We start from the raw sequence: 24,851 nt of genomic DNA on the forward strand, positions 1-24,851 counted from the left end.
AGCCAGTTGCAAAATGTCTAATACCGTACCAGACAAAGTGCACAAGCATGATACAAACAGGGCGCCCTGGCAGCTCGCTTGGTAGAGCGCACCGTTAAGGTGGAGTCCATGCCGCGGCGGCCTGAGGGCCCTTTGCTGCATGTCATCCTCATGTCCTGCATGTTTCTCTCTCTATCAAAACAAAGCAGAAATTCAAACAAAAACTGTTTAAAAAAACAAACAAACATACGAAAGGATCTACCGAAGTGTCCTTAGGCAATACACTGACACTGCACTAAATCCTGTTCACGTTGAACTCGGGTCAACTGGACCCACTGACATGACCAGGGTGTGAATACTGCTTCATTCAATCAAACCTGTTGACTTAAACTGTATGCATGTCAGGACAAAATTGGAGTATTCTCAGTGTGTGTCACAACTCAAGCTGCCACTTACTGTGATCAATGTGCTCAATAAGGTGACAATCTCGATGCTGAGTTGCACCCCACCCCGATGTAGTAATGCAATGCCATGCCACATCATGAGACTGCATCACAGGGTCAGCTGTCCTCATGAGGGTCACATCATCATGACGAAGAAGAAATAGATCCATCAGGGACTGAGAAAAGATTTGTCCCGCCGTTCAAACAATTCCCTCAAGAGAAAGAGGTATGGGGGGGAAAACACAGTACCAAGAGTCTATTCATGGCTTAATCTAGTGCCACATTTAAGACCGACCTGGCTCTGCCCCCATAAAGAACTATAGTGTTTACATTATGCGAGGATACTATTGGACAGAGCACAATACAGTATGCAACTTTATTATGTCTTATATCTTTATTACAGGAATATTACATTGATTATTGGGGTTTAAAAATACCATAGGTATTATTACAAGGTACAATAAGGTCACTATAAAAACAGAATTGAGCACCACAGACAGTTTAAATCCCTAAAGGGACATTATAAGACATGACGTGTGTGTGTGTGTGTGTGTGTGTGTGTGTGTGTGTGTGTGTGTGTGTGTGTGTTTAGGTGAGGCAGCTGGAAGTAATCCCATTTAGGTACCAGCGTACAGGACTTTTGTTGGGCCCTAACCCTTATTTGACAGGAAATCCACACTTCAGCCGTTAACGGGCGGCGGACTTAAAGCCCTCCAGAGAGAGCAGCAGGGGGAAGAAATGGTTTGAGGTAAATGCCAGACGCCCGGCCCTCCCTCATTAAGACGCGTGCAGCTCATTTAATTTTTCTTTGGTCCCTTTTTCTCCCTTTGGTCTGTATGTGTGTGTGTGTGTGTGTGTGTGTATGTGTGCAGGAACGTACCAGCAGGTGTAGAGGTGTGTGTGTGTGTGTGTGTGTGTGTGTGTGTGTGTGTGTGTGTGTGTGCTCAGCGGTTCTAGGCCTTGGCAGCAGGCACGGAGGTGCACAGCGCACCCTACACACACACACACACACACACACACACACACACACACACACACACACACACACACACACACACACACACACACACACACATCACACCCGCAACGTCAATCAGTGTCAGTGCAAAGAAGGAATCCAGACGCTCAGAAAATCTGTCTTGGAGCAAATTTTTGTACCCTTTGAACTACAGCTAGCCCCCTTGTGCCTCACAAGCATCAGGTAAATAAGTTATGGCTTGACAGCTGATTATGCATCGAGGGAGAAGATGTTGGAAGTGGGAGTGCTCTTTCATAACTGAACAAAGCAATGGGAATATTAACTTCCATGATTTATTTTTTCATTCAAAGCCCCAGGCCTATTCCTGAGGATTCCAAAAATATTAATAATTCCGCAGAATGACAGAGCACAGAAAGTGTAGTATAGATCTAGATATATAGATATACAAGACTGATGAGCAACTTTATTTCACTAGCTTAAGACACAGATGCAGAAGTATTTTAAACTCATTCTTTCTAATGGCCAGCAACTCTTCTGGTTGCAAAAATAAGTCAGATTGGATAGAAGTCTATAAGATAATTACCCTACTTTTTAAAGTTATGTCAACATTTCAAACATGACGTTATGGTCTCAATTGCGAATTCATAGTCTTCAATCCAGCGCGATGTTCATTTCGTAAATTATGGTCCCATTTAGAGTAAAACAGACAGTAAAGCTGGGTACGCTTGAGCGTTGTCACTTTCTGATTGACAGGTCGCTACCACGGCGTTGTTCGGTCTGGGAGTCGTGCGCGTGTTTGTCGCAGAACTTTAACCCTTTTACATTGTGTTTCCAATTCATAAACGTTAATTGTAACGTAAAAAGAAACAAGATGGCGGCCAAAATGCCGAACTTAAGGTTCAGTCCAAAAGACAATGAGTTACGTCCCGTTGACTACCTCCACTTCTTACATACAGTCTATGTTTGGAAAGTGTATTTATTTGGAGCGGCCAATGGAAGTGCCGTAAAGGTCCGCTGCGGACGACACGCTCCACTCATTCCACGGATCCCTGGTGACCCATTGATATTGAACATGTAGCACGTCCAAACTGCACCGACTTCGAACGGTGCACGTCATACGGTCTCAAGCAAAACGCTCGCCGAGAGTAAAGCAGATCGGACGAAAAGTTCTCGAGATATGCAAAGGACACACAGACACAGATTCCGTGCTTTACAGATAGATGCCCACATAAACACGTGCCTATTTCATGGCCTGCTGAGCTACATAAAGAGGTGTGGACAGGGGAAGTGAGGAGGCGGAGGAGGGAGACCCCAGAGATATGAGTGGTGTTCATCATAGGGGAGAGCTGGGAGGTTTTGGAGTTTGTCAGCTCCCAAGGCCAGAACATGTACGTATGCCAACAACGTGTGATTCGAAGATGAACTCGTAGCATTCAAAATTTGAGTTGTCTTCTTTTTTGGGTAATTCTTGATTTTGAGAGATTTTATGGGTGTTTATCAGGGTCCAGGTGTCCATGCCGTGACCTGGGGCAATATCTCTTACAATGCTGGCCATCCCACGTGAACGATTTTACCCCAATCTCTCTAATTACTTTACACCCCAGCTGCCCAACAAACACTCCCCCTGTCCCCGTTTACCTCCATTCCTGCAGATAAAGGAGGCTAATCACCGGTGTGATCTCCCCCTTTTCACCTCTGACTCCCCCCGACACTAGAATAACAACCTCCATACCAGCCCCCCAAATCCTCGACGCACCCCCACCCCCCCAATTAGGAGGGTGCTTTTTCCTCTGCAGATGACAGATGAGGGGTCAGAGGGTTGTCAGACCCCCTTGCTAGTTTCTCCTCGTGCCCGCCGAGGGATGAAACAGGAGGACGTCTTTGCCTTGGGGAGTGACAAGGAAAAAGGTTTGGAGATGGAAGTTGTATTGACATAGACGAATGACTGTCGGACAACTGGGCACAGGAGCACAAAGAGTGGGGAAGTTGGGGTGGGAAGCAGATGGGAAGTTAGACCTGTTGGATGGAGTTTAAGTTAAAGAAGAAAAAGAGAAAAAGGTATTAAAAGAGAGACTATGAACAACTGTTGCGGCAAGGCTGAAAAATGTGACATTAAAAGTAAAAAGAATCAGAGGTCAGACAAAGAGATTGAGAGTATATCGAAGGATTGAATGACCGGAGTAAAAACGAATGAAATTGAGAACAGGGGAGGAAAAAGACAGAGAGAGATAAGGCATCGCTTGCTGTGCTGAAACGCTACAGCGAGCCGCTGCAATAAAAGCAGAGCTGCAGTCCAATGAATCAAGGCGTTGGGGGCTTTCCTCTCTCTGTTGTGTGTTATGTCCACTGCTAATGGTCAGCAGATGTGGAGGTATTTCACAAGTGCGGCTTTGGAAAACATTCCCGCACATAAATCCAATTAGGTCGGACCCTGCACACGAGCTAGCTAGCCAGCAGTTGAGTGCGCTCGCGACCGCCCAAATGCTCCACAGACACAGTTGACTTAAATAATCTGATTTTTCACAGCAGGTAGAGGAAGATGTAGACTTAGCATTTGTTAAATTACTTTCTAAGCTTAAGTAAACCAATGTTCTAATTTGTTATTTTGGCTATTTGACTTTTGTCTGGTATTGATTTTGTGGTGGGTGATCAGCTGTCTTTTCTTTGTATAGGTGGTCCAATAAAACATAATGGAAAGAGTTTCTTGTGACAATGTCACAGATCGCATTTCAGCCCAAAGTTGCATCATCAATTGGAAACGCTCCTCGTCCTCAGATCACCCCTGGGATCAAAATATGCAAATCAAAAAAACTATGTACGAACTCTGTGCCAAGCTAATCGAGGCCGTAACAACATAATCATGGTCCCTCTGGGAGTCGTCCAACAAAAAGCATCCCTTTCCCTGAGTCAGTTATTTGTTCCTGATAGTACAAAGCCTTCTTTTTTCACAAGATGCTTGTAGCCAGATGCCCTCTGGCTTATATCTGTTGTTCCAATATGAATTTCATTTCATGGGGTGAGGTAAATGGCCATCAGTATTTGATAAAATGATGAAATCACAGATGTGCTAATGTTACCATTTCATCACGACTCAATCATTTATTTTATTCTACTTATATACCATATATAATTTCAAGCCCACAACCATGGACTTTGTTGGCCGATTGCAGCTTGCAGATCTCAGCTGTAGCCGAAGTTAACACCCTGTTCATTCCTATGAAAGTTGCACAGTGACGCATTACGCAAAAAAAGATGGACTTTCGAGTATAAAATTCAAATAAAATTACACGGATCTGTTGGTGACCTTCTGCATCCATGGGCCCATAGAGCAAGCGCACTAGCGTTTCTTTTAAACCTGCCTCCCAGGCCTCGGTTCAAGTTCATTTTTACAACTTTTAGGACCTAATGATTTAAATAAGGGCTTTTCAAGTATTCGTACAGAGAACGTAAATCTATGGGAGAAAGTTGTTTTGGGCCCCGTGGCATTATGTGACGGACCCTTCGTGTGAAATTTGCTTCAAAGCCTGGTGCTCTACCTTAAATAAAATGCTTTATCTGCAAGCTTTGGGAGAGAGAGAGAGAGAGAGAGAGAGAGAGAGAGAGAGAGAGAGAGAGAGAGAGAGAGAGAGAGAGAGAGAGAGAGAGAGAGAGAGAGAGAGAGAGAGGCTGGCATGATATGCAACAAAGATCCCACGGTTGAAACTGAACCAGGGCCGTTGTGGTTACGTGGCAGTCCACACAAGCTTTTCTTTTCTTATCTTATCTTTTCGACACCTGTCAATTAAAACAGCATGCCAACTAACCACGCCGTCCGTGGTTCGATTTCAACCACACAAGAGAAGCTTTTGACGCAAAGCCTGCAAATAAAATTAATACAAAAACATAATCCGTTTGGCATGGCGAGCTTGGAACATTGCCTTAACTTCTCCAGTCTACATTCGCCTCAGGATGCGTTATGTGAAGTACAGTTATGATGCAAATACAGGTTTAGGCCGAGCCATAAAAGAGAGCCGACATATTTTGTCCTCATCTGGGACTAAATGAACGGGCACACTGACCACAGTTAACAAAACCCGGACACTAACATCATCTAAGCAATTACAGCAGTACATATGATCTGACCTAGAGTCAGCGGTCAGCAGCGACTTGCAGCCTACTGTGTCTGGATCATAAGCTATTGTTTCTAGTGTGGCAGCTGCTGCAGGCTTGTCTGGCACCTCATTCGCCACTAACTGGCTCCACGTGTGCATAAGGACAGGTCCACATACATTTCATGCACTTTCCGCACACACACACACACACACACACACACACACACACACACACACACACACACACACACACACACACACACACACACGAGGTCCACGCATACAGGCGTAAATACACACCTCGCCACACGCCACAGACAGACACACGTGCACACACGCACGCTCACTAATCCCCTGGCTTTAGCGGCACAGCGGGGGGTGTGGTGGTCTTGTGTGGCTTTATTAACTGGGGTGGGGCAGGGAGAGGTGAGATGGCAGCGCGAAGGAGGGGGGGGGGGGGGGGGGGAGGGAGGACAGAATAGGGGGACGTGTGGGGGGTGGGGGAGTCCCACCAGGTGCTAATAGAGTTCCTGCAGCTTTGAAACATTTGCTTGCGCTGGTCTCCTGGAATGGAGTCGGGTTTCATCCGAGGCAAATTACCCAGACCGAGGATTGACCTCCCTTCAACACACACCCCAGACGCACGCCAGCGACACACATTCTGACACACACTTACCGAGCGGGACAGACGTATGCACACACCCACAGTTATGCCTACAAAAGCACTAACATGCATCCTCAGCGGTGAACTGCTTTCTGTCATACAAGGAAGAGTTCAACATTATTGTAAACGCGCTTGTTTTGTTTTTGTTCTGAAAGTTAGATGTGAGTATTGATGTCCATCATCATGTCTGGAGCTGGCTTTACAACTATTTAAGAATAAAGACTGAAGCAGGGAGAAACGGTTCAAAAATAAGCCCAACAACGTACTAGTTTCTGTGCTTATTTAACAAACAAGCTGTATTCATTATCAGTGAGTTTGGAGGTGTTGGTAGGTGACTTTTGTTCCTTTCGGACAGAGCTATGCTGGAGCAATTTCTCAGGCAAACAATTCCTGTTTCCATTCTGTATGCTAACCTAAGCTAATCAGGTGCAGCTTCACACTGTATATCCTCACAGACATTTGAGCGGGGTGTCAACCTTCTTATATAGCCCTTGGCGAAAAAGTGAAGTTGATTAATTTCCAAACTGTCAAACTGTTATGTTGGGAAACATGCCCCGACTACAAGCGATTGAGATTGATATCAACATTCTTAACTTTCAGAGAGAAAGAAAAAGGGCGTGTATCCCAAAGTGTTCTTTTAACTGTCGTACATGTTTACAACACACTTGCACTTACCCAGCATCTAATTCTCCCCGAGTGCCACACACACATGCAGGTTTGCCACACGCCAGTTGCCTTTGATATACTTAGTGGGAGAGATGCTGCACTTGTTTGCATGCTTGTAATTCCTCCTTCTCTGCATGTGTGTGTGTGTGTGTGTGTGTGTGTGTGTGTGTGTGTGTGTTGAATGTTTGTACATTCGGCCTGAAAATTGAGGTTTGGTTATATGTAGCACAAGTGGGGTGAGTGTGTGTGTGGGGGTGTAATGGTTTACAAGTTTGTTTATCTGTTATGTGGCCATGTTTTTGTATCCATATATGTGTATGTGTGTGTGTGTGTGTGTGTGTGTGTGTGTTGAATGTTTGTACTTTCGGCCTGAAAATTGAGGTTTGGTTATATGTAGCACAAGTGGGGTGAGTGTATGTGTGGGGGTGTAATGGTTTACAAGTTTGTTTATCCGTTATGTGGCCATGTTTTTGTATCCATATATGTGTGTGTGTGTGTGTGTGTGTGTGTGTGTGTGTGTGTTGAATGTTTGTACTTTCGACCTGAAAATTGAGGTTTGGTTATATGTAGCACAAGTGGGGTGAGTGTATGTGTGGGGGTGTAATGGTTTACAAGTTTGTTTATCCGTTATGTGGCCATGTTTTTGTATCCATATATGTATGTGTGTCTGTGTGTGTGTGTGTGTGGGCTCGTAAGCATGTGCACATCTGCATACGGCTCCAGTGGTTAGATGCAGCTGTAGGTTAATTTAGCCACAGTAAATGGGGCTTGGCGTGTCAGAGGATCTTTAAGAGAGTAGACTTTCCGTGTGTGCCAGACGGTGCTTAATCACACACATTATTACTAAACAAGGCTGAAATGCTGACTTGCTGTCCTGATCAGACACCCGTGGCTCGCAGCAGAGGAAATAACTCGCTCTACCAGAATAAAAGCTGCCTGACTTGTGCCTGTTATGCAATTGGCTTGGCTCTGATCTATCTGATCCGTCTCTGTAAGAGGACATTCTGTTAGACTCATCATAGCTGTTTGCCTGGCGGTGTTAGTCATTGTTTGTGACTCTGAGCATGAATGGATGTGTTTGATCCTATGATCAGTCAGGCAGTTAGCCCAATCAGTCAGTTAAAAATCTGTCTGCCAGAAGGAACAATGGTCATAGCAGGAGCCAGATGCTGACAAATCTTTGACAATCTAATTCGCTTATACCATTTTCTCGAGTGATTCATTCTGTTTCACTGCTTTGTCAACGGATCACTCTTACCAATGTTCATTTCCTTTAACGTGTCAGCTCATCCACTTCACTTTAGCGGCATCTAACCATGCAGTTCTGGTGTTATTTGTCCTGGCTTTAAGATATTAACCATTGAGACACAGTATCGGCCCCTGTCCGAAAGATTGCATTGCCGAATGCAATGCAATCTTGATCTTAATTTGCAATTTGTACAAGCAAGACAAGAAAACCTTAGTTATGCTGCATGCCGTACTTGCCTCAAATTGTGGAACGTCCATGTAGATTGACTTCCTGGAGTCTTTGCTGATTAAATGGCAACCATTCAGTGATGTCGAGACTTTACATTCGCTGTTTTTTTTTTGTTTGGATTAAACAAATGTGATATAAAATGTTAATTAGTGAGTGTTAGGGTGTTGGTAGGCAGCAAGAATGTGAATAAACTACTTTCGCAAAGTGAACTACTCCTTTAAACTCTTGTGAAGACAGGTTTCCAAATTCCTTATTTTTTGCAGAATCAATAAAAGTCACTCCGTAAGATTCATGTAGATGAATCTTTGCCATCACTTTCCATGGGTAGTTCAACATTTTTTCCCCTTTTTCCTGTTCGGACACCATCGTTTGAAGACAAATCTATGAAAGTGCTCCTCTGTTTTCTCTTTTCCTCTGCTCTCCTCTCCCTTGAGATAAGGACCACTCATATTTCCAGTCAAGGAGAGCCGATACAAAACCGTGGGTGATGTTGATGATGCTCAAACGGCATCAAACCTCCTGGTACTGGTCACTGCACTGCTCTGGGTATTTTTCTGTATACCCAATACAGCTGGAGCCTCCACTTTCTCTGTGGCCAAAAAAACATGAAAGGAACATGCAAAGCTAATGGTACCAGACTGCAGCAATTACAAAAAAGTGAGTACACAAATGAGCAGCAGATGAGTCACAAAGTCAGAACTCCCAACAGGGATCCAAAGTGGTGCAGGGACCAGGGAGCAGGTGAAGGACATTTAGAATTCAAGCTGTTTAGGAAAGAGGGAAAAAAGGCTTTGACTTGTATAAACGTCCGGTTTTCATCAAGGTTTCGAGTGGTTCAAGTGGCTACGGGCTGTGTAAATAATATCTTTTGAGACTTTAAGAATTGCATCATTGCAGAGTTGTTTGTACATGCTAGAATTATTCTGAATTTGTAATTGATACACATCATCGATATATGCCATCACTTTAATCATGCCAACCACATTTGTTAACACGAACACTCATATCTTTAAGAGGTCTCATGTGAATACCATAATGTCTCCTAGAGCTGTGACACACATTCAAAGGTAATGCGAGACCCTCATCCAATAGCGTTGCTTACGTTTCAGAGAGAGCATGTGAGGTCTCCAGGCAATCATGCAAATGAGCTCACTTGAAGTAAACCAAGGACCCTAGTTTTGAGATGGACCCACGATGGCTTTGCTGGGTTACACCTGGACTCCAAAACAGACATCACACTGTACAAAATGTACCAAATTCTGAGAGTAATGTTTTGGAGGGAGAAAATAAAAAGTTACCAAAGTGTGGAAACTCTTTAAAGTTGGACGAGGGTTTCATTAATGAAGAGTTAGGTCTACAATATGCTTCAAACTTTAAAAAAACAACAACAAGTGCTTGTTGGATCTTAAGTCCTCAAATTACAAAGCTGGTTGTTGGATCTTGTTGAAAAAAAACCCCAAAACTGAATTGCGCACCATTGTTCCAATATGTGTGAATAATTACGTCAAGACAATAAAGAGACTTAATAGCAAAAGAGTTCATTGCGGTAATGTGACGCAGCCAGTAGGAGGCTATGACAGCAGGCTTATCGCCCCGCTTTCAAGTGTGGCAATTCGGAACCATCTTGTCGTTTTACAACACCCTGCACAACCTTCAAGCATACTGAACCCTTCAGAAAACATAGCTGTTTTCTACTGTATCAATGCTCTGAATCCCGTATATAGAGAACTCTGAGATAAATGATCAGTTCTTGACTATTTGTAATCACAGACTGTATTTGAAGAAGTGGACATCGTCACTGTGACGTTAACCATGAGTTTGTGGACTTTACAATGCACCTTACAATAATGATCAATAATTCATAATACAGTTCCGTGTGGTCATCATTGTGATGATAAAAGCACAACTGATAAACAGGGATTGGTGTTTGACAAACTGCGCTGAGAGCAAAGATATTTTCATGTACAGATACGTTTTTCAGGCTACTTGGAGCTGCTTACCGCCAGTATGCACGATGAAAGAATGCCATACTTTCACTGTAATCTCCTTCATCGTAATCTAATATCTAAAAAAAAAACTTTGCAATGTAAAGAGTTGCATGCTGACCCTCAGGGTACAGACTCTCTGAATAAGAGGGGCACAATCCATTCATCCATCCAAAAGCTAGACCGGCTGGGGGGGGGGGGGGGGGGGGGGGGGGCTGGAGCCAATCCCTGCTTACATTGGGTACACCCTGGACCGGTCACTAGTCTGTACACATAGAGACAGACAACCGATTGCTAATTAACGGTGTGGTAGGAAATCAGAGCACTCGGAGAGAAAACCCAAGCAGACGGGGAGTACAAGCAAACGTCGCGCAGAAAGGCCCTCGGGGGGCCGGCCGACAGAAGTACAATATGCTAAACACATCAATCTCAGCTTCGCTGAAACGAGATCCCATTGTGCCTTATAGGTATCACAACATATCTATTACAGCAGTTGTGATTGGGTTTTGAGCCTGGGCCAAAAACGCCTTTATGAGGTGTTTGAAATTTAAATGAATGGGGTATGAACTTCATTTGGGATTCGGGGTGGTTACAGATGTGTGTGTCCGTCCCCCCCCCCCCCCCCCGAGCACAAAGTCAAAGTAACAACCTTTAAAATTACACAAAAAAGACAGGAGATGTGGAGACGAACCAAAACCTCAACAATGCCTTGGTGGTCCTATTCTCACTCTTTGTTGTTGGTTGAGGTTCTGAACATTGTTTTCCCCCCAACCACAACCCTCAATGTTGTTCTTTCTTCCCAATAAACATGTGCCTACTGAATCCTTTGTGGCTTGTGCAAAACAAAAAAGGTTCTCAGTGGTGGTCAGCTGGTTTTGTCCGTGGGCATAATCGGGACAATTACTCCTCAGTAATCCAAAACTGTCCTTACTGAAGGATTGCCTCCAACGGAATAGGAAGGGAGAATGCAGAAACCATATCTTCTTCATCTCACACGGTCAAGAATGCAAGCGCAAGCATTATCTGAGAGGAGGGGGAGAGAGGGTTTTGAGAGCAGAACACTCATATACATGAAGTAGTGAGCTTTAGTGTGTAACTGTTCCTGGTCAAGCACATTGGATCCCATTTTTTTTAAGTACTTAAAAGTTACCTCTGGTGCACAAACGAAATGTGACACCATCTCCATACTCCTTGGAAAGCCCATTTTATAAAAACAAATCTGTCATGTGTAATGAGGGAACTGTTAATACTACCAAATGTAATGACTTACATAATAAACTTTTCATACTCACTCTAGAGGCCTGAAGTACCGTTTACAGTACTTCAGGCCAGATATCAATCAGTGACAGGGGGACACAAGCACAGAGACTTAGGATAACAATCAAAAACACAACAAGAGTGACCTCTCAGTGTAAACCGACTGGGTCATCTTGTTGCCAGACGTGAAATCCAAGGCCCCTGGCAGGAAATCCAGCGTGTGCTGTTGACATCGCAACTCATCTGTGACGGACAAGGAATAACACTTGTGGAGAGGAAGAGTTTCAGGGGGAAAAAAAAAAAAAAAGAAGTGAAATCCAAGAAAGACAGGGTGCCTTTACTGGAAAACATTCTGTTTTAGCATGACATTGAATCTTTCATACAATTTTCACGCAAGGAAAGATAATGCATTCAAAAGAGAGATTACAGATAGTGACAAATACGCTATGGTTACAAAATACAACAGACTTATACCACAAAATCCAAGAGGGTTGAAAAAATGCACTGTCACTACAATGTTGATACATTTTAAATTGGTATTCAGTTTCTTCACTGATTCCCGAGTCCCTCAAATCATACCCATTTAAAATTTCCCATAGTCTTAGTTGATGCTGTTGTAATCAATTTCTGTCACCTTTGTAAAATATGTAATTTCATATTATTGGTCTCTTTATAGTCATTCAGCTGTACTACCAACAATAAAGGCCATTTTTTATTCAAAATAAATAGTAAAGACATTGTAATTGGTCACAGTTAAAATGTCCCCAAGCACCTAAAGGATTATAGTTTTTCTTCGTGCCATACAGAACTAGCGTTAGTTTTTAACGTCCATTATAAAGAGTAAAATGAGCCTGTGGTTCGTCTTTGGGGGGCAGTGAGGAATAGTGGCTGAAAGAATCTGAATCTGGGCTTGAGCACAGCTGGTTTCAGGTTCAAGTGTAAAGCGGACTGCGCTAACGAGGACGTCACTTACCATTTGATCAAAGTGCAAAAGGGAAAACAGGAATTACTTTAAATTTATGACCAGAGAACATTACGGATCGTTGTTAATGGACGTGTCCTTGAGCCAAATTCAATGTTGTAGAGAGATGTGGCTGAACCTACGCCTCCATCCTTTCTTTTCCAGGACATTGTTGATTTTGGCTGGACGTCAGTTTCTGATGTTGGCTAGACACTGGGAGAGCTGACTCAGGGTGCTTCCTTCTCATTTTCACACACATTTGGATGGGAAATGTGTGTTGGCAATGTGACAGAAGTTAGTAACAGAAATCTGATCCACTGTGGAAAAAACTGAGATATTTTGAAAGAAAAGAACATGATCCAGAACTCGAAACGCAATGCAACAGATAGTAATCATAAACTTTTATTCTGAATGTACCTTATTTGCACATGAATAAACACGTTTTTCCTCCCCATGATTATAAACATTGTTCTTTTTTTCTTTTTGTTGAGAACAACATCAGTTTTGTACAAACGTTTACATGACTGATTCTGGAGAATCAAGTTCCACTAAAGTGTAACATGTTAAAGCACAATCAAGGGAGACTGACAAAGAGGCCCACCAAGACCCTCCCAAAGATTCTGGCGAGGGGCGACTTGATGGACGCCTCCATCAAGAGCCTGCCTTAAAACCGAAGGCAGAGAAAGATTGACTGACAGGCCCGTCAATCGTCTGCCAAAGAGTGGCAGCAAGGTAACAGACACAAAAAACACACATTAAGCAATCCTCAAGATTCCAGAAATAAACAGGCCAACCCACACAATCCATACAGACAGCACCAACAGAGAGTCAAAAACACTTCATATCACATCGAGAGTATATTATTCCTGAAGTGACAGCATCTGATTTTAGCACTTAAGAGTAGAATGAATCTGGACAAATATATGGAGCTCATGTTCATTCTCCGATGTTTTCTGTGCATCTCTAAAACGTTGGGGCATTTTGGGTGGTGTGTATTTTGCGACTTAAAAGACCATACCAGTATTTTTGCAAGTTTAACCACGACACGTTACAATAGTCTTAACTACAATTAATGTATATTTAGCTTATTACTACCGACCATATCCATTTTTTCCCCCACATTTGAAGGTATTTTCTTACTTTTCAGGCAGACATTTTTTTCTATTAATTTCTGTACAGCTCTCTGTACAACTCTATTAAGGCTCTTAAAACTTGAGAAACATGAGAAGCTTCTGGCGTGAATGGAAGTGCACAAAACGCAGTAGGAAATAAACAAGACTAGAGCACCTATTTTGTTTGTAATCAGCTGATTGAATCGGCATTATCAACAGTTATCACAACCATTCTAATGCTTCATATGGCCAAACTGCACAGCAAGTTAACGATGTGAATTGCACGCTTCACGGAGCCCACACTGTCACTAACTGCACTCCCTGAATAAATATGATGTCATTTTTGTAAAAACAAAAAAAGCAGATTGAAGGGTCTACAATATGCGTTTGAAGGATATATGCAGGTGTCAAAACTGAGCCAGCAGCGCAAACAGGTTAAAAAGATAAAGATAGACGCTAACAAAAGCCTATAGATCACCTGGCGATCGAGACGGAAGACGATGAAATTAAGGAGCACTGTTCCTGTATAGCCGGGAAGGTCTTTATTCACTGTTGCAATCATTAAAAAGCAAATTAGCATGTGTATACACTTAGTATACCTTCAGTAGCTTCAGTGCAACAGTCAGTTATTGATGTGCTGACTTAGCGAAGGGTCAATTGAAACAAAACATTTATAGGTTAAGACAATAAAACTGCTTGGTTAGGTCTAGGAAAATCAAGGTAACATTTACGGGTAACTCAATGCTCAAACGGCAGCGCTATATTTTCAGTAAATAATGTTCACTTCTTTTTACTTTTGTAGCACTGTAGCTGAGGCTGATGGGAATGTCGTTAGTTTTTAAAAAGGTATTAAACCAAATTATTAAACAAATTGAACTTTTGTCTCGACGATGGCGCTAGATGAAAAGTCCAGGGATCACAGTAGTGATTGCAATTCATACAAATTTAAATGGCAACGAATCAAATAGCTGTTGAGACGTTTCAAACCAATGCCACAACCTGAGACGACGTAACGGTGGCGCTAGAGTAAGGGGACCAATGTCATAAAGATTCATCAGGAAACATGAATGGCTGTACAATTTTCATGACAATTGGTCAAACAAAGTGGTAGACCAACTAGAGCCACACCGCTAGCTTAACTGAAAATACGACACATTAGCAGACAGTATTCACGATTTGCAGCGATTGGTCTAAAACTTGCTAAACCACCGGTATGGTCCTGAAACAATAGTGATTCATAAATGGCTTGAACCAATCCGACAGATTGAGTAGTGCATTCAAACATCACGCTGGCCAAATTCAGATTCTCTTTCCCCAGCTGACTCAGAGCAGGGCGGAGCCAAATGCTGCCCCCCCCTCCCCCACCCAAGAGAAAGGCAGTAATTGTAGCTGATCATACTTCATCACATCATGAACAAATGCCTGACACGCAGAATATTATGCTTCCCAACATTACACACTAGAGCAGGAGCACACTGGATATGTATTTTTTTTAATTGAATTGTAAGCTACTACCATGCAGCACAGGGAAACGATTTATGAGACTTACATGTTGCCTTGGTAAATTGCATAAATGTTATATTACGATAATAGGTTTCTCCACAAGAGAATAAGAGAGTCCCATATGGCACTTGATATTCTTGAGTATGTTAGTAAATGAAGAGCATTAATACCATTGTTAGTATAACCACATTGATTTTGGTGGATGGTTACAGTGTAAGATAGAGGAGAAGAGTAAAAAGTGCACCCAGACCACTTTAAAGTTGAAAGTCTGAAAATGATGATGATGATGACGGTGGTGGTGGTGGAGCTTTGCCATAAAAGAAAATGGACAAACCAGCACTCCTTGATCTGACTTGGAGGAACGCTCACACACACACACACACACACACACACACACACACACACACACACACACACACACACACACAGCTTCATTTGTGGTTTTCACTTCCCCACTACAAACATGCTCCAGTGTTAAACACTACTACACAAAGTTGCACTCCTTGGTTTTATTTCAGTGGTATATGGGGCATTCCCCAAATCCCCAAATGAGTTCCTCCGTTGATGTTTTGACACTGAAAAACATAGCAATTGAAATTTTATGATATTTAGGGACATTTTATGATTTGGGGTCACTAGTAGGCAGTAAAACCATAAACTGTATTCTAACATATCTGATACCACTAAACGGGTGTAAAGGTTTACTGTTGTAACCTGTGATTGTCAATTCTTACCGGGAACCAACAGACACCTAAACAACGATCGGATTACTCATTGACAGCAGCGCCAAACGAACCATCAACTGCAGCTGGTTCAAGTCAGAATTACATTTTTAAAGTCAGGATTTAAAGCTTGTTGTCTACAACAATCCCATCTGCCTGATGTATAATTTCCTGCTTATTCGAATTAACCTCTTTTAATCATCAATATTTTGTAGATACATGAATTAAACACAAAAATGCATGTCATTTTCTACATATTGCAACATCAGCATGGATTTATATTTTCATCCTGAAATGAATTAAGTTATTTTCTCTTATCCTCTTTGACGTTATTAGAACTGCGTTGGCGTTTAGCTGCTTTAAGATTCCTGATTTGGTCCTGTGAAATGATTTGTATTTATTATTTTGTCAGACTTCCTTTGCTCTGCAGTAGTGGTTTGGCTGATTAATAAATCTAAATGCACTCTGGCAAACAAGATGACACTATTTCAATAAAGGGATCTACAGTAAATCATCTGTAATTTCTCTCTGTATGTTTTATATAAGTAACCAATGGAAAACAAGGCACACATAATGAAACAAGATGAACTTATATTGAAGAAAACAAAAACAAAATACAGCAGTAAATAGGACCGCAAGCATGGACGGACTGCAGTGATTTCACACACAGTCCACATGGCACTAGAGATTTTGTCCACTGAGCATGCATAGGACACCAGCCAGGCTCACCCTGATTGGTTAATGCGCACTATGGCAACAAAGTTTTCATTGGAGAAATCGAATACCACCAAGGCGGCAAATCCAGATCATTTCCTACTCTCGGTCAGGGCTGATGGACTACATGCTCAGCCACAACGTTAAAATCCGTACACTTAGAAGCAGGCCCTGTGGCAGTTGAAGGGTTGGTTTCTGTGCATGAACGAAACGATGAACAATGATATCCACACCGCAAATACAGTATCTACGAGAAAGAACACCGAGGGGAAAGTAAAGACGATGCATCTTTCGATACCCTCAGGGACACTGTGAAAATGTTCTGCGTAGTGCTATCTAAAAAAAAAAAAAAAAATCAGTCTAAGACAACGTTATTTTCAGCGACCCAACGGAGGCAAATGAAGGGCACGAGGTTGTGACGTAAAGATTTGGCATCTCTTACTGCAATTTGGCCGAATTCTCAATCACCAAACAATAAATACCTAATAACTAGTCACTGCAAATTGATTCAAAATAAATTACACGCTTGCAAAAAGCAGCGCTGATCCTGAACTGCTCAACATCTTTCATAAACAGTCAGACCCCCCCCCCCCCACCCCCCCCCCCCCAAATCATGATTTAAAACCCTCTGATAATATAAGGCAGTCTGATTTCTATCACCAATGACATTAATCCAGAGAAAGTTCAGAAGTCGCCAATCAAAATGAATCTCTGGATTCCTCTAATCTCAGCTGGCGGGGACTATTGAAGACATGAACGGTAGGCAGAGGTTGAGGTCTTTCTTGTCTTTCAAAGTTATATCTTCCAATTAACATTTCTTTTCAACACTGCACCTGGTGAAATCACTTAAAAGAAACCCCTGAAAATGAAGGTATCAAAAGGAGGAACTGACAAGATGTGGGGCTCACAGGTTTGTTTGTTAGTGTTTGTAAGTGCTTCTCATCAGGTGTTCCTCATTTTGGTGGCAGCGTTGCATGCTGGTTGCCATTTTGGAGATATCAGAGGGAGAGAGAGAGAGAGAGAGAGAGAGAGAGAGAGAGAGAGAGAGAGTGTGTGTGTGTGTGTGTGTGTGAGAGAGAGCGAGAGAGAGAGGGTGTGATGAGGATTTTCAGAGGTCATGACGGGACGTTGTGGGGTCTGGAGCCAGTCAAAACCCAGAGCAGAACCAGCTGAAGGGCCACCATCAGCCAAAGTGAGGGGCTCAGGCCGGACGCCCCGCCACAGTCAGGGTCCTCCTCCTGGAGCCGAGCGGAGAGGAAAAGAAGTGAAGTTACTGATTTTTAAAGCCAACACACTAAAGAGTTTACAATTGACCGTTCAACAAAACCCCTTCCCTCGAATGCAGATCGTCTATTCTTAGTTTAGCAACCGCACGGCACGTCAATCAGTCAAGCTTTTGGATTTCTTTGCATACAGTGGTGTGCATGGAGCTGTAATAACAACGATACTCTGCGTTTAATACGTTTGGACAGTAGTGTCGTTTTTTCCTTTTCCTTTCAAAATGCCAAAACATTCGCTACATTAGATTGAGGGGTTAAAGGTCACATCAAAATAAGCCCCATTTATGACCAGCATCCATACTTAAAACAACGTTTGAACTGATTGCAATACAAGAGTAATGTTGTATCTTTATTTTCATGCCCTTGACATGGATTATTGAATGTTCAGGATGCAGATCATCAAGTGTATATACTGTATACTTAAGACCCCCTCTGCAGGTTAGCTGGAAACATTTAAAAATTGACCAGTTGACCATTTTTGACCAATTCTTGCAGCTAAAGTTCTATAAAGCGTGCCAGTGCCAGTTGTCATTTCATCAGGCGATTGCTGATTTTGACGGCTAAAGATCGTTTGTATCTACTTCTGTCTGAAATCAAGGACCCGTTGCATTGTAAACTGCATAGCGCCATGTGACAACGGAAAGCTTGACAGGTGTAGCATGTTAGCGACACTAGCTAAGGGGATTGGGGGGGGGGGGGGGGGCTTTGCAAACGGTCAACCAGAACTATGCAGGGATCAAACAAGAGGTCTGAAAATAAAATAAAAGCTTTGAAAATGTCTCTTTTAAACTTGACTGGAAAACTTTGAGCCATCATGTCTGACCAAAACTGATCGGAGACTCCCACTCTGTATGTTTAGCATCTGGTGAGGTACAAGGGAAAGAATGTCTTCCCTCGATATGCTTTTGCAGAGGAAAGGAGCTGAGAATCATTAAAGGAGACGCACAAACGTCTCAATGCAAATGAGAAGTGAGTGGCCTGATTTAGCTAGCGTCTGGCAACGTCAGTAATCAGATGTCAACAGATATAGACACAGGAGTCTATTGCCTGAGCCTGACAATGATAGATGGGGAAAGATACAAAGAGCATGGCTTAAAGTTCAAAGTCAGGTGAGATGGAGAAAAATGTTGGCGCGAGACAGAAAGAGACTGGGAGGTAAGTTTAGGGGGAGGTGAAGACAGATGGTGGTAGAACATGAGAGAGAGTGACAGGTGAGGAAGATAAGGGTGGGAAAACAATGGGAAAAGACACACAGGCGTGGAACAAAGCAGAAACAGTTAGATATGTAAAAGAAAAAAAAGAGAGATAGGGTGAGGAAAAAAAAAAAGAGAATAGAAACACCAGGAGAACGAGTGTAAAAGTTAAGAGCCAAAGGCAGTAAGATTGAGTGTCAGATAATGATGAAAAATAACAATGAAAGAGAAAGTTAGCGGTATGGGACTGACCCGAGCCAGCACATGAACAGTGGCAGCAGTAACATGAGCAGAGAGGAAGCCAATGGGGAGCCTGCGCTCCTTCGGCACAGGGCCTCATCCTAACCATCAACAGCCAATCACAGAACAGGAAACGGAGAGAAAGAGAATCATGCAGCAAAAGGTCCACAGAGTTAGCGAGAAGTTAGAAAGCAAACATGAGTAGAGAAGGTATGAAACTTAGCTGAGGCAATAGTAGTACAGGACATGTATATTGTGGGTGTGTGTGTGTGTGTGTGTGTGGGGGGGGGGGGGGTTAGTGTGTATGTGATTGAGCAAGACAGTGCAGGCATAACAGTTGATTCATAAGGCTGACAAATTCTGACACTGTGAAAAGACAGAAGATAGAGTGAAAACAAACAAGAGCGTTCAAGCGCAGAGGTTTCACAAAGCAGAGATTGTGTGCTGCTCGTGAAAATGTGTTTGTTCAGCTCAGTTATTCAAAGTCGAGCAACACCCAGCTGTTGGTCTTTGCGTGGGAAATCTGCACACATACGGCTTTAGAGGGATCGCAACAAAACAAAAACAAAAAAGAAACAACATGCACCCGTGTGAAGATATTAGTGATGGAAAGGTGCCATGGGTAGAATTTCTTCGCTGAAATATTGTTTCCATATCAGGAGTGCAGCTTAAGGATTTTGGGCTCCAGGCCAGTGAGATTCAGAGCTTAGATTCTTCTTTTTTTTTTTTTTTAAAAAAAAGACCGGCTGAAATCCTTCCGTCCTTTTTTTTTATTGGTCCCTAATATATTGCGGTTTCCACCCCTTAACTTCAAGGTGAAATGTCCTCCCCCAGTAACTTTGGGGATAGGGCTGGATATTATAGACTAACACTTGATTGAACATCGAATGTAATGATAACATTTGTTAATAATTGGCTAATTTCCAATTGTTTGTCCTGTTTTTTTTTTTGTCCGGCCAGTTAAAGCTTGATTTGTTCGCTCAACTCCTGCTTAGCTGTCTTTCGTCGTTATGCATGTTCTCTTTTTAAAGCCGTTGTATTCCGTAGTTTCACATAAATAATATCAAATCACTATGGGTAATGTGAAAAGGGTCGATTGAAGTGAGGAACCACAGAGAACCGTCAGCCGACTCTGCAGTTCCACCGAGCTCTAAGGTCTTTCGTAGTTCTGTCGGTCCGAGAAGTACTGACTGAAGCTCTGTCCTGTAAGCTGGAACCAAACCTAGATTTTTCTTGGCGATGAACTCAAATGATTTTAGCAGTGAAACCCAAAAACAGTAGCCTCGGGGCACACATTTGAAAGGCTTTTCCCCCCATTTCAGGCTGGATTTCCTGCAATACTTCTTTAATTCTTGAGAGACTAATAAAGCAGCAACAGTCTCACAGTTTAGCAGCTTGAAACCCTACACAGAGCACCCTTCGCAATGAAAACTGTACCGTTCAAATTGGACTCAACCAGAAGCCGTCCGTGTCGGACGGAAGCAACTTACGTGTTCGTTGTTATCAAAACAGACTGCGGGGCCTTTCCTGTACCGAGGGTTCTGAGCCAGTTCACAGGGATTCGGACCATCAGCTGGATGAGTAACGTCAGGAACATAACAACGTGTCCAAGTGATCCTGCGTTAGTAAAAGCACCAACGGATTGTCTACTGAATAAAAAAGGACCATCTGATTACCCAACAGAAAATGATCATAGATAACATTTTGATCAATGTGGGAAATCACTAGGATATATCGTATTACTGTCCGGATCAAACGGATCCAGTAAAGTCCTTTTGGAACTCACGAACATTGCTCAATACGTCGGCGATGCAGTCATTTTGGAGCATTGCGTTTTCCAAAAATGCTTAATCTATAATTCACCACAGCCCTGTGTGTTTGAGAGAGCATACTAGATTTGTTTGTAAGCTATGCAGCAGAAGCATCCCACAAGGTGCCATCTGCTTTACAGACACAGCGCATGCGATGAGACACATCTGGTGTTTCCGGGACACATTTTAAATGTCAATTATTGGGGGAAATGTTCCCTCATTATTACGGCTGTGGGATTTACTGGATGCAGATAGACGAGGGGTATAGTGAGTAGAGAGAATTACAGATGATCGGCGTCCATTCATGATTATCTTGTCTAAAACACAAAACTTCTGAAAACATCTGTTCGCCGCATCAAACGTCCATGTTCTCTGCCAGATGATGGCCGCGTTGGGTAAAAGGATACACTGCTGTTCGTCCTGTATTAATGGCTTGGTGTCACAGGACGAGCAGGTGAGTTTCGCATCAGCGATGATGAAGACCAGGTTCGTCTTGGGCAGCTTTTCAGCATGGTAGAGTCTAGAGAGGAGCGGACACGCAAGAGACACAAGTAGACACATCGGCTTGAGTCCAGGAAAGATGGAGATAACATTTCGCTGTGCAACCAGAAAGTAATGAAAGGAAGACACTCATTTTGGTCCGCTGCTTTAAAAGTAGACATACATGACTAAGCAACACTTGTAATCTTTACCACAATGACAAGCGCACTGTGGATCTCTCAATGAAGTCTCCAAACTGCTTTCATTCCTAAGGGGGACACAGACCTGCTGTGTCACCCTGCTGTCCTCCGGGACCTTTACCGAAACCCACATGTCGCTGGTGCACAAATGATTTTCTCTGCTTTTTTTTTTAAATGTTTTTTTTTATTTTTTTTTATGGCGGTCGTTAAAGAGAAACGTATGTGCGGCTAATGTGCAGGAACGCCGCGCGGCATGCGGGCAGCCACTCCATTAGTGGGCACGAGGGGGCCTTAAAAGTGGTGCACGCACACGCGCACACGCGCACACACACACACACACACACACACACACACACACACACACACACACACACACACACACACACACACACACACAGGGGAACATGACCAAGAAGGTGGTCCACACTAGTGACTCGACTTCACCTTCATGGCATGTGACTTTTTACAGCCCTCTCTTAGTGCCACCTCTGGGGACTTCATTTGTGTCTCATGGATGCAAACGCATCAGTGCAGGGCAGGGAGTGCGTTTGGACCTTCACTATACCCTCAGTGTGTGTACTAAGTGCCTGGTGTGTAGCTGAGAAGGAGTGGATTTTTTTTTGGTTTTACCTGGTGCAGTTTTCACAGTCGATTGTGCCTCTGAAAGACAGGTTGTTGGTCTCAAAGTAATATTGAGTTTGCTCTGTGATGCAGGGCTCTTTGTACATGGTATCTGACATTTCATCATCCATCTCGGCTGTGGAGGTACACACAAACGCACTCGTGTTTATTCATGTGAGCAGGGTCTTCACTCTGACACAACAATATCACACAAGTGTAATATTGTTGAAAGATAATTTGCCGTAAAACAAAAAGCTGGAAGACACTAAAATGCCCAGTGAAGCTGAGGGGAGCGAACTATGATACGCCGTCTCTTCATCTATAGTCTATATAAACACATTTAGTTGTTTAGTGCAGCCTTAACGATCTACATCTGTTAGAACCATAGATCTGTAGTGGTGCAGAATGCCAATCCGAAATAATGATGTGTATTTTGACTTTGCCACTACAAAAAAAAAAAATCCACGCAACTTTATTGTATATACTGTACATGTAGAATGCATTAAGTTAGAGCTGATTGTCCAGCCCTCTACTGTACACCCAGGTACACAAGGGCACACTGGATTTCTCTTTTGGGGGGGCTCTTGGGACCCTGTGGTGCTTTAAAAACCACATACTGTAAATCCATAAATCCCAAAAGGTGCAATGGAAAATAACAAACAAACTGATGAACAAACCAATAAACATGAAATCATATTGCACACTTAAACTCCTCTGAGTGTTCCTATGAACTATGTTGTTATCAACTCGGCTACATATTCTTGGCATGTGTTGATGTTATTTCACTAGAATTCAAGATGAAGAAAGAGTTTGAAAATAATGTGTTCAATATCTTTTAAGACCTTGTCAAAGTGAAAATCAACACCCATTTCATTTCCATAATGAGACCATTTAAGCGGGCCTAGAGCTTGCTCAATATTCCCCCCCAAAAAAAGAACAACCTCAAAGCTCAATTCTTTTCTCTGCGTCAAATTGACGAGAACTCACCTGCGTCCAGGAAATTGGGAAACGTGACGCTGACCAGTAACTGTTGCAGTATTGACCTATGAGCAAAAACCCAGGGATGAAAAATGTCTGCATTCATTGGAACATAATCCACAATAAATCATTTGTGTAAATGCTAATGCAACTATAAATCAAGGGAAGATTTTGTGGTATGCTGACTGTCCTGGGAACAATTCAGCTATTAAACAGATGCTATATGTCCATTTTGGAGAAACAAATCCTAGCCTGCTTTCCATTAGGATCTGAGTTAAATTACTGGCTTTTATAGTGTATATTTTTGTTATCAATCATTTGGAGGGAAAATGGGCTGACACTAATGCCAACCATGTAGAAAAAAAGTTCAGACTCACCAGGCTGCAGCTGTCGCGAACCATCCTAAATTCAAAATATCTGCAATTGTGGGCTGAGGGGGAGAAAAAGAAAAAAAAAAGAGGATTAATGTCAGGAAAAAAAAGACAAAATCAAGTCAAATCATTTTAAACTGGATGAGCCAATCTGAACATCGTGCTTGTGTTTACAGTGACTGCACCGTCCAGTTTTGCCAGGCACAAAGACGCAAAGGCCAGGCAGACATTGCATTTTCTTCCCTCTCGAGAGGAAATTAGAAAACAATCCTCCTCAACAGATGCGAGCATAAATATGTAAACAACGAGCTAGTGAGAAAACAAAGTAGCACACGCTTTGAATAAAAGGGCCAACATGCTGCTTTGATTAGTGTTAGCATGCAAGGGCCTTGTTTTGGTGAATGAGTGTTGCATCCTTTCTCTTGAAAGGTGATGGCGTGTCGAGTCATCAACTTTCATCTCGCTTTGGTCACATTAGCGTGTGTATACATTTGTGTTGCAAGTCGGGAAATCATATGGTTTCACTTGTTGTTAGCAAGGGGAATTTTTGCATCTGTAAATACCTATGAATACTTTAATCTCCCTCTTAGGTATCAGCTTGTTACCACTATCTGTAATGGCCTTTCGGCATCTAAGAGAAATTCACCGGCACCGCTGACGTCCGCGGACAGTTTGCATCATTTCATCGCAAGTTGTGCGATTTGTACGTGATGAAAAACAGTGCCTCTTTCTACATCACTTGGTGTGTTAGCCAAGCACGCTAGACCACCTAATCCTGTTACTGTTCCTGCAAACTCCCACTCTAACGCTTTCACCATACCCTCTGCTTCCCTTCTCATCGGCTCTATCCAGATTTATGGCTCCCTGGTGAGTGAACGTTTGTGTGTGTGTGTGTGTGTGTGTGTGTGTGTGTGTGTGTGTGATCATTTGGAAGTGAGTGAGCAGGCAGGTATGGCTACAAATGTCTGTATGTGTACTTGTAGGGTAAATGAGTAAATGTAAATGTATGGCTATCAAAATGTGTGAACATGCAAGTGTGGGTGTGCACACGTGGGTGGCTTTGTGTGTGTGTGTGTGTGTGTGTGTGTGTGTGTGTGTGTGTGTGTATGGTCTCTGGCTTATGT

The 24,851-nt window shown here is 42.8% G+C and overlaps 1 protein-coding gene across 1 annotated transcript in view; it reads right to left on the reverse strand.

Annotated features, from left to right (window-relative positions):
• Positions 1-17,164: 17,164 nt before the first annotated feature.
• The window catches only part of cacna2d1a (calcium channel, voltage-dependent, alpha 2/delta subunit 1a), a 76,542-nt gene continuing 68,855 nt past the window's right edge, over positions 17,165-24,851 (reverse strand). Inside the window, exons 33-38 of the mRNA XM_068717410.1 lie at positions 23,734-23,786; positions 23,366-23,421; positions 22,388-22,514; positions 21,485-21,597; positions 20,757-20,839; positions 17,165-17,791 (exon numbers count right to left, since the gene is read on the reverse strand). Of these exons, the coding sequence (XP_068573511.1) occupies positions 17,669-17,791; positions 20,757-20,839; positions 21,485-21,597; positions 22,388-22,514; positions 23,366-23,421; positions 23,734-23,786 (555 nt within the window). The 3' untranslated portion in view covers positions 17,165-17,668. The remainder of the gene's footprint in view (positions 17,792-20,756; positions 20,840-21,484; positions 21,598-22,387; positions 22,515-23,365; positions 23,422-23,733; positions 23,787-24,851) is intronic.

Source organism: Cebidichthys violaceus, unplaced genomic scaffold (assembly GCF_023349555.1).
Source record: "Cebidichthys violaceus isolate CVI_PGR_0920_01 unplaced genomic scaffold, fCebVio1.0.p SCAF_21, whole genome shotgun sequence".
NCBI lineage: Eukaryota > Metazoa > Chordata > Actinopteri > Perciformes > Stichaeidae > Cebidichthys > Cebidichthys violaceus.